This window comes from Myodes glareolus, chromosome 8 (assembly GCF_982192425.1).
Source record: "Myodes glareolus chromosome 8, mMyoGla1.1, whole genome shotgun sequence".
In the NCBI taxonomy this organism is placed as follows: Eukaryota; Metazoa; Chordata; class Mammalia; order Rodentia; family Cricetidae; genus Myodes; species Myodes glareolus.
Window position 1 is genome coordinate 74,891,242 of NC_142033.1, and position 10,138 is coordinate 74,901,379.

Sequence of the window (10,138 nt, forward strand, 5' to 3'; positions counted from 1 at the left end):
TTTTTTTTTTTTTTTTTGATTTTTGAGACAGGGTTTCTCTGTAGTTTTTGGTGCCTGTCCTGGAACTAGCTCTTGTAGACCAGGCTGGCCTCGAACTCACAGAGATCCGCCTGCCTTTGCCTCCCAAGTGCTGGGATTAAAGGCGTGCGCCACCACCGCCCGGCCTTATTTTATTTATTTATTTATTTATTTATTTTTTTATGAGCCTTGATTCTTGATCACCTAGGAGCAAGCTGTGCTTGGAATCGGCCTCCGGGGTGAGGGGCGTAACCAATCCTGAATTCAGAGACCATCTCATTTTCGGATGGGAAATCCAAGACCCACCCAGGAACAAGATTTTAGTGACAGCTGCTCTGCTTCTCGGCCCAGGATTCTGTCCTGTGAGCCCCAGGAAGTCCAGCTGTGAGTCACCTCAGAGTGCCCAGAGAGCAGCATACGGGGTCGGCTAGCCCGGGATGGATGTCAGCCCGCGGTACACTGCTTCTCGTAGCTGTGGTTAGACCTGGTGATTCACTTCCCCTTCTGCTGGCCCAGAGGGGGCGCCGCCCTGGCCTGGCAGGGGAGAAAGGATTTAGAGGGCAATGGAGGGGTAACAAGATGAGGCAGTCTTAAGGGACCATGTGGTCCAGCTCTGCTAAATTCCAAGGTCTCTGGAGACATTTGTGGTCTGGAATCAGGGATCCCTCTTCGTCGCCCTGCTTCTTGACCACAGCTTTGGGACATCTCTGCAGGATACACCAGGGTTTCCAGCGCTGGATACTGGTCTTTAAGGGAGGCTCTTGTTGGTGCTGGTGACGGCCCGGATTCCAGTAGGTGGCGGGTAACGCCGACACTCCCCACTAAGAGACTTTGCCCGCAGATGCTCAAGCCCAGCCTGAAGGCGCAAAGGCTGTGGGAGGGGCTAGACGTCCTCTGGGCTCCGGGGCGGGGCCTCGTGGGGCGGGGCCGGCTGAGCCCAACTTTCCGGGTGGAGCGCTGCTTCGGTAGCCACGGAGAGGGCGGGGTCGGGAGTGTGGAGCGGCGCGAGCGCGCAGGGCCGGACTGGAGCCCCGAGCTCTACGCTGCCAGATCCGGAGCCGAGCCACAGCCAGAGCCGCCAGAGCAGCCAGAGCAGCCAGAGCAGCCAGAGCAGCCAGAGCAGCTGCAGCCAGGCCGAGCTCGCAGATACACGACCACCGGCCTTTTCTCCCCTATTCCTTCGCTGTCAGAGGCGAGGGGGACTGGGGGAGCAGCGGCTGCCACCTTTGCTTCCACGATCGGAGCGCGATCGTCCCTGCCTTGTCTGGTCATGGCCTGAGCACCAAATACGGAGGTCGGGGGTCAGTTTCTTCACTCTGACGGTGTGAGGGCCGAAGAGGAAAAAACCCAAGAGGATTCCATGTAAGAGCATCGCGTGAGCTTGGGGCGTGGAGGAGAGTGAAAATTTCCCCTGGTACGGGAGTGATACCAGGCAGTCCGGCATCCCAGCAGCTACAACCTCCGTTTTGCCCTCAAGGTAGCTCTAGGGTCTAGCTCTTGAAGCGGTGCAGTGCCTTCTCTTGTCTGAGGAATCAGGACCTGGCCCAGCCCTTCTGGTGCGGATGTGCCGCTGCCCACTGGAGCGCCATGAAGGCAGGATGACCTCAGCCGAAGCAGTGGCTGTGGATGGAAGTGTCCGGGAGCATGGCCGCCCCAAGTGGCCTCCTGACAGCCCTCAGGTCCTTGGGCAGCCTGCTCGGGTCAGAGTGGTTGTGGCAGCACTGGTGTGGCTGTTGGCAGGAGCCAGCATGTCAAGTCTCAACAAGTGGATTTTCACAGTGCATGGCTTCGGACGGCCCCTGCTTCTGTCAGCACTGCACATGCTGGCAGCTGCCCTGGCATGCCACTGGGGGGCCCGGCGGCCCATGCCCCGCAGCATCCAAGGCAGAGTGTTACTGCTCAGTCTCACCTTTGGTACCTCCATGGCCTGCGGCAATGTGGGCCTGAGCACTGTACCCTTGGACCTAGCGCAACTGGCCACCACCACCACACCACTGTTCACATTGGCCTTGTCTGCGCTGCTACTTGGCCGAAGACACCATCCCTTACAGTTTGCTGCCATGGGCCCGCTCTGCCTGGGAGCTGCATGCAGCTTAGCTGGAGAGATCCGGGCACCCTCAGCTGGCTGTGGCTTCTTGCTAGTGGCCACCTGTCTCCGAGGCTTCAAGTCCGTTCAACAGAGTGAGTGCCTGGTCTCCATCTGAGGAGGTGTGGTGTGTGGCTGGGATGTTTTGTCAAGGGGTGGCAGTGATCCCCTTTGACAGAATTCAGGGAGTTCAGACCTCAAACTTACGCCTTAGAGGCATAGTTAATAACAGTTGCTGGCGAAGTGTGCTCTATAACTTGGCAAGCCTTTTGTCCCACTGGGTCCTCCTACGGCCTCTCCTTGAGTCAGTCAGGTCCTTTATTATCCCCATTTGACAGCTGTGGAGTCTCTGCCTGGGCCTTGTGCCAGTGAACAGCAAAGGCAATATTTGAACCCGGCACTCAGACTCTATGCTGCCTAAGCTATACGTCCTAAGATTATGAACCCAGAAGGCCAGTGTGACCTAGGGAAGAAAAGGAAAGCAGCCAGGGCGTGAACTGATTGGGAGCAACGGTTTATCCAAGCCAGGGAAGCGCTTACTAGTGGCCACAGTGTGACAGTCTGATACTGCGTGTTGATCACCAGTTGTCACAGCCATTTCCACCTCCATCTTCACAGTACAGGGGACAACAGAACTGATAAGAGAGTGTTTTACAGTGGGAGGGGGAGAGGGGAGAGCAGGCTGTCTTGCTGTGAAGCTCAGGCTGACCTCAAACTTGTGATCCTCCTGTCTCAGCCTTCCAACTGCTGCCAAAGAGGTGTATGGTTGTCCCAGGGTCACGAGGCTCCCTGGACGTCCAAGTCTGGTCTGTGTGACTGGGTGGTGGCTGTCGGGAGTGGGCAGCAGGACTCAGAGTCGAAGTAAGGTGCAATTGCCCGCCCAGCTCCAGTATGCCTTTGTGGAGGCTGACTTCCTGTCTGGGCAGCTGAGGGGCATTTGAGTCATAGCCCTACCCTCCCTCCACCTTAGCATAAGGAAGAAGTAGAAGAGTTGAGTATGGAAAGTAAAGGGTTTCCAGGGCGCCGAGTATGGTTGGGGCAGCCTCAACTGAGGAACTGTGAAGTGTGGACTCTGTCCTGCCTGGCATCTTCGACTGGGACTCAAAGGTCCTATCCCCATCTTCACCCTACCCCCATGGGCAGGGTGAAAGCCCAGTCTATTTTAGCCCTCAGGTTACATGAGCTGAGGCCTGAGCTGGGCCTTGAGTTGGTTCAGGGAAATCCGACCCTGTAGGGCCTTCCTGGGCAGGGACATCAAGCAGAGAAGGCCCCAGCTTCTAGGCCCACATTGCACCTGCCAGAGCCAAGTACTCTTCATGCTGGGCTCTGGGCAGCTCCTGTGGGTAGGAGGGGCTGTGACTAACCAGGCATCAGGGCATTCAGACATGTTCATAGTGGCATGTTATTGACACCCAGCCACCTCTTGGCTTGTGCCAGCTCCCTTCTTCCCTCTCAAGACTCAGTTTCTTACAATGAGTGTGTTGGGTGCCCTCTTCTTTGCCAGCTATGGGCTATTCAGAGCTATTAGTCACCCATCTGCTTCACAACCTGACAGGCTGTGGGGCATTTGTGTCCTCAGCACCTGACCTGGGGTCTGGCATAGAGAAGAAATTAAAATGATGTCTTTAATTGGTGGTTTTGATATCCGTTGACATCAGATGGGTAATCGGATTAGGCTGCATGCATTTGGGCCAGGTGCTAAAGAAAGCTAACGGTTCCACTAACAGAAACGGGAGCCTCGCTGAGATGGGGGAGTGGACTGGATCCAGGGCTTGGAACGGATTTTTAAAAAGAGGAAGTTTTTCTTTGCTAGAGACTCTTGGGCCAGATTCAGACTAGAGTAGACAGATGTTCCCTGGTGCTGGATCCTTCCCTGAGAGCAGCTGCCATGAGAACAGGGCCTAGGGATCCAGAGAGTGAGCGCAGGCAGCCTGAGAGCCTCTTCCCTCCTATGTGGGCCAGCTACAGGCTCAGTGGAGAAATACCACCCTCATAGCCAAACAGACAAGGAAGTGAGGTGCCAGCCTGCCAAGCTGTTGTCATCTGTACCCACCTGTGTTTCAGAACCTCACTTGGTCCTCATCCTTTGAGCCCCCAGAGGGAGGACACTTTGCAGGAGGGAAGCTGTAGAGCAAGGTGGGTGCAGGTGTGGTGTGGGCTTGAGAAGGCTGCGGAGGGAGCTGTGCAGTCACCACCATGGCAACAGAGCAGGAAAGGGCATCCTGAGATGGGACACAGGCTGTGGCAGAGCCGTCAGGCATCAGGAGGAGAGCTGGGGGGTCAGCTCTGGTGCTGGGTAATGTACACTGGGTGTGTGTGCTGTTCCTCCCCATGCTATCTACGAGGAGACCGAGACAGGGCGCTGAGTATGTCACACATCCAGGGAAGGCACAAAGTGGAAAGAAGACAAGAGGTGAGGGTTTAAATAGGTCACTGCTGCGTGTTTGCAGCAGGGGTGATGTGTGTTCAGATACTGACATGAAAGTGCCTTTGAAGCAGGTGTGGACATGCATGCCTGCAATCCCTGTACCCTGGGAGGATCATGAGTTCAAAGCCAGCTGGGGTTACAAAGTCTAACTCTGTCTAGAAGCAGAAAAATAAAATACCATTTCAACCTGGCATGGTGGCACATGCCTGTAATCCCATCACTTTAGAAACTGAGGTAGGAGTGCCTCAGGGCTAGGCTAGTATGGGCCAGCCTGGGATCTGTAGAGTGTTCTAGGCCAGCGTGAGCTACATGGAAGGCCTGTGGCTCAGAGCCGGTGAGGCGGTTTTAGTAGGTGAAAGCTTTGGCTGCACAGATGACCTGAGCTTGGTGCTTAGAACCCACAGAGGAAGGAAAGAACCAATTCCTGAAAGTTGTTCTGTGACCGCCACATACTCCACATATGCACACACATACCTCACACAAACTGTGTATGTGTGATCTACAGATACACACATCATACATATACATGATGTAATATTTAATGTTAAAGACCTTGTTTCAACCTCTCACCCCTCAAAATATCCCATAAATAAAAATGCCTTTGGAGGGGCCTGGACTGTGTAGCTCAGTGCTAGAGAGTTTTCTTAGGGAGGGAGGCCCTGGGCTGGGTCCCAGCACCAGCAGGAACCACGAAATGTCTCTGGAAAAGCAGAGGATGGTGTAGATGGGCTGGCAAGGGTGGGGTGACCGAGGAGTCAGCACCACAGGCTAACGTTCTGCGAGTTAGTCACTTCTGCCACAGCAACCACTGCCCTTCTGTGGGCTGCAGGGAGGGGGTTGGCAGGATGCAGGACAGGTGCAGGGGCTACCCTGGAGGGTGAAGTCCACCTGAAACCAGACCTTCCTGTCCTGGTGTCTTTCAGGCCCAAGCCTCAACCAGCTCCTCAGGTACTAACTTTGGAGTGAATGTGCAGGAGCCACTCTGCTCCTTTCTAGAAACGCTTGAGTTGGAGTGACTGTTGCCTAGAGAACCCAGCCCAAACAGCAGGATGAACTGAGAGGGGAATAAATGCCATTTCCTGTTCTAAACATGGGCAGTGAGTAAGCACTGTGGGGCTCTTTGGAAAGTGTGTGTCAGGAAACAGAGAGATCTAGGAGGCCCAGGAGGACGCCGGTACCAATTGTCGTCTCTCCTCTACTAAGACTTGGAGAAGGCTCTGTCTGGTCTCTGTCCTTGGGTACACATGGCCATTTCACACCGTGTTGGCCTTTGATGGTCGCGGTGGTATGAACATAGGTCATACAACCACGCTTGTGCTTTTCCTTGGAAATCTAAAAGGCTGTCTTTGAATTCTGGATTCATCTTGACAAGCCCCACTGCTGGTAGTTTTTTGTTTTTGTTTTTTGTTTAGATTATTTGCAGATTATCAAACCAGACATGGTGATGCACACCTGTAATCCCAGCAGTTGGAAGTGGTGGTGGGGGTGACAATACAGGGTTAGACAAGAGGATGAAGAATTCAAGGCAAGCCTCAGCTACATGGAGAGCTCATGGCCAGCCTTGCCTGCATGAAATCATAAAATTGTTTAAAAAAAAAACTGAAGGCAGCCAAACACCCTGATTTGAAATCGTAAACAGTGAGTAGCTGCCAAGAGCCAACAATGACTGTCTTGTTGGTCCTTTGTCACCCGGCGGCCATAAGTGAATGGGGTGATGACTAGTCTCACCATTTTGACTCAAAACTATTTTATCGAACTTCTTTGCTTCTTCCTTCCCCCTCCTCCTCTGCACCCCCCATCCCCACCCCCAGCTCCTTCTCCCTTTCTTTCCTTGTAGCCATTAAGTGCTCTGTGCTCGGTCCCTGCTTCCCGGCTGGAGCCGTAGGGATGTTTTATTTTCTACATCTCCTACACATTCACCACATTAAGGCTTTTGTACACGTTACCTTTGTGAGCTGTTACCTAGAAGGGAGGAGTGGGCACAGGTCACAAGCCCAGCTGGCCTGGCAAGTGACGTCTCACAACAGGAGCCACTAACCCTGCTGAGTGAGGGGCGGCTTCCAGGAGGCTGGGTCATGAGGATGGGGTGTAAGGGCTGGTTCTGGGTGCTGCCTCGATCCCAGTGATGACAGCCACTTTCCTGGTTGCAGGTGCTCTGCTGCAGGAAGAGAGGCTGGACGCGGTGACTCTGCTGTATGCCACCTCTTTGCCCAGTTTCTGCCTGCTGGCAGGTGCGGCTCTGGTGATGGAGGCTGGGGTGGCCCCACCGCTGGCTCCCACTGACTGTCGTCTCTGGGCCTGTGTCCTGCTCAGCTGCTTCTTGTCTGTGGTCTACAACCTGGCCAGCTTCTCCTTGCTGGCACTCACGTCCGCCCTCACCGTCCACGTACTGGGCAACCTCACAGTTGTGGGCAACCTCATCCTGTCCCGGCTCCTGTTCGGCAGTCACCTCAGTGCACTCAGCTATTTGGGCATCGCGCTCACCCTTTCAGGAATGTTTCTTTACCACAACTGTGAGTTCGTGGCCTGCTGGGCTACCCGTCGGGGATTGTGGCACAGGGACCAGCCTGACAAAGGTCTTTGAGACCTGCGGGAGCACATGAGCCATACCTGGACAGCCCTAGCCTGACTCTAACCATGGACAATGAGGTTAAGAGGAGAGGTGCTATGTCTGCCAGGCCAGGGAAAGGAGGTGCCTTTTAGAAGGGCTGCCCGGGAGGTCAGGGACCTTCAGAGAGACACCCTCCGCCCTGCCCCTGACAGCCTCACCTGTTACAGCAAGGCCCGCCACTGGATGGCAGGTCCAAGTCTGGCATGTGTGCCTGTCAGATGAGTCATTATGATTAGGGTCAAGTATTACGATGAAAATTGCTGGGCAAACTTAGAAAACCTCAATGTGTTATGAAGACGATGCCCGACGGTTGCACAATCCTTCCTCCGGTGGGGGAGGCCGTGAGGCACACCATAGAAGGCTTTTTCATTGCTGGGCTCCTCCAAAAACTTGGGGTAGCCTGTGCCAACTTCAGGTAGCTACCGTAGCCTCACTCCAGTGCCTCCTCCCCCGGATTTGGGTCTTCCATCCTTAAATAAACTATTTTTGCTTGGACATCTGTGTCATTCCTTGGGGCTACAGTCAAGGGGACGTAAAGGGAGTGGTTGGCCACCGCATGGTTCTCCCTAACTCCTTTGACTCTGTGTTAGCCTCCAGCCTAACACTGCTCTCTACAAGGCCCTCTACTGGCCAGGCTACCATTGTCCAGCTTCAGGATAGTGGTAGTGGCCCTGCTCTGCCCCCCCTCCACCCCCCACATATGCCCTCTCTCCTCTTAGAGAGATCTTCCTAAAACACATGTGCTCTGGAGTCCCACTCTGCTCTGAGGATGAAGTCAGGGCTTCCTACTATATACCACAAGTCCCCCTTATTCTGTGTCCTCGCCAGACTCCTATCTCACTTGTCTTGGGCACAGTCTCGCTGAGTACAATCCCAGCTCACTCACCAGAACCTTCACTTGTGCTGTCCCATCTGGTCCCTTTTCCTATATGCCCTCTGCCCTCCTCCCTTCTCCTAGACACATCCTTACCTGTAAGAGAAAGACCCCAGCATGCTACTCTCCCTTCAAGGAGGCCTGGTGAGGGGGGTTGAGTCTAGGGTTGTGGGTACACAGAATCAATCATAAGGACAGCTTCATGGAGGAGCAGGCACCAAGGATGCGCCCACACTAGCCTAGGGCCTAGGGAGTAGGCCTTTCATTCTGTGAACCTAGCCAAGAGCTCCCCAGTTGGTTGGCCCCAGCTTTGTCTATCCATCTCTCAGTCTTTGGTGACAGACAGCTAAGTCCCTATACCTATTACAGTGAATAAGAACCTAGCCTGAGGCACAAAGGCCTGGGACTGGACCCTGCTCTGTCACCCTAACTGCTCTCCCTGTTTAGACTGCATTTTTCTTCTTTCTTTCTTTCTTTCTTTCTTTCTTTCTTTCTTTCTTTCTTTCTTTCTTTCTTTCCTTCCTTCCTTCCTTCCTTCCTTCCTTCCTTCTTTCTTTCTTTCTTTCTTTCTTTCTTCCTTTCTTTCTGTCTTCTTCCTTCCTTCCTCCCTCCCTTCCATCCTCCCTCCCTCCCTCCCTTCCTTCCTTCCTCCCTCCCTCCCTCCCTCCCTCCCTCCCTCCCTCCCTCCTCTCTTTCTTTCTGTTGTTGTTTTGAGATAGGGTTTCATGTAGCCTAGTCTGGCTGGAAAGCCACCATGTACTGAGAGTGACTCTGGACTCTTGATCCTCCTGCCTCTCCTCCAGAGGGCTGGGGTTACAGGCGTGTTTATCACAACACTTGGGCTTATGCAGTACTGAGGCTTCAAGCATGCCGGGCAAACAGCATCCTACCAATTGAGCTACATCTCTAGCCCCTCCCCTTCCTTCTGAGCACCAGTAAATGATGCTCAGTGTTGTAATGGTCCCTATGGGAGCCCAGTGGCGAGGAAGGAGGAGTGACCAGTACCAAATGACCATCATTATCTTAGGTGGCTAGTCACTCACACCCTGCTCCCCACCACAGTTGCAGATCCACCTGGAAATAGGGTCCTTCTGAGTGAGGACAGAGTTAGAGCAGGTGTGGGAGGTGGGGAGGCTGGGATCAAGAGAGGAACTACGTATTTGTTCCTAAACGACTCCTGTGCCAGGGCATGTGGAGGGTGGCCTGAGGCTGGGTGGGAGAGGGACGGGTGGTGAATGGCAAGGAACACAGACAGACATAGGGGTTCCTAGCCTCAGCCTCCACCCAGGCTGGCCTTACAGAGGACCTTGCTGAGTCACTGCCACCCACCTCTCTATGACTCAGAGATGCCACTGGTTTGGTCTGTCCCACCCTTAGCAGCTTGCCCATCTCTGGATTCCACTCTCAGGCTGGGCTGGGCAGGAGAGAAGAGAAGCTTTGGCTGGGGAAAGCCCCCTTGGTGACTCTTGTCTTTCTTATTGGAGGCACTCCACACCACCCTAGGAGTGTCCCTGCCTGGCCTCACCCAGGCTCTTTGGCCTCAGGAGATGCTTGCTGCCTGGAGAGTCATTCCCCGAACCCCCCCCACACACACACACACATACACGTCAAAGCCTGGTGGTGTGGGGACAGGATAGGGGTTAGATGGATCTGTGCTGGACGTAGGTGCTGGCTTATCACCAGTAACTGAATTGATGTCCCCACGGTCCTCTAATCAGTTTCCAGCAGAAGCAGAGACCAGCAGCAGAAAGCCAGGGTCTCACTACTAGTCTTCCTACTCACAGCAGGAAACCTGGCTAATTTTGTGACCCCACAGTCACTGCTAGTGATGACCATAGCAGCAGGAATCTCATTGCAAGGTCACCGTCCCTCTGGGACTCTGTTGTCTTGGGCAAGTGGCCTCACCTCTCTGAGGCTTCATGATCTTTGTATCCAGTCACTGCTGCTCGGTTTGCCCAGGATAACAAATGTTGCCTTCCGGGGGGAAAAAGCTCTTCTTTCCCTCTCTACTGCCTGCCTCCCTCCACCACAGCAAGTCTGAAGCCCCAACTGAATGTGACCATTCCAGATGGGGCCCAGATCACAGGGTCACACTCCACCTGAGAGCTAGGTCAGCCTTTC

The 10,138-nt window shown here is 54.2% G+C and overlaps 1 protein-coding gene across 1 annotated transcript; it reads left to right on the forward strand.

Annotated features, from left to right (window-relative positions):
• The first annotated feature begins 1,054 nt into the window (after nt 1–1,054).
• On the forward strand, nt 1,055–7,638 carry Slc35e4 (solute carrier family 35 member E4). The gene is made up of 2 exons (XM_048449959.3): nt 1,055–2,199; nt 6,683–7,638. The coding sequence occupies exons 1-2, from the start codon at nt 1,581–1,583 to the stop codon at nt 7,114–7,116; spliced, it is 1,053 nt and encodes a 350-aa protein (XP_048305916.3). The 5' UTR covers nt 1,055–1,580; the 3' UTR covers nt 7,117–7,638.
• The last annotated feature ends 2,500 nt before the right edge of the window (nt 7,639–10,138 follow it).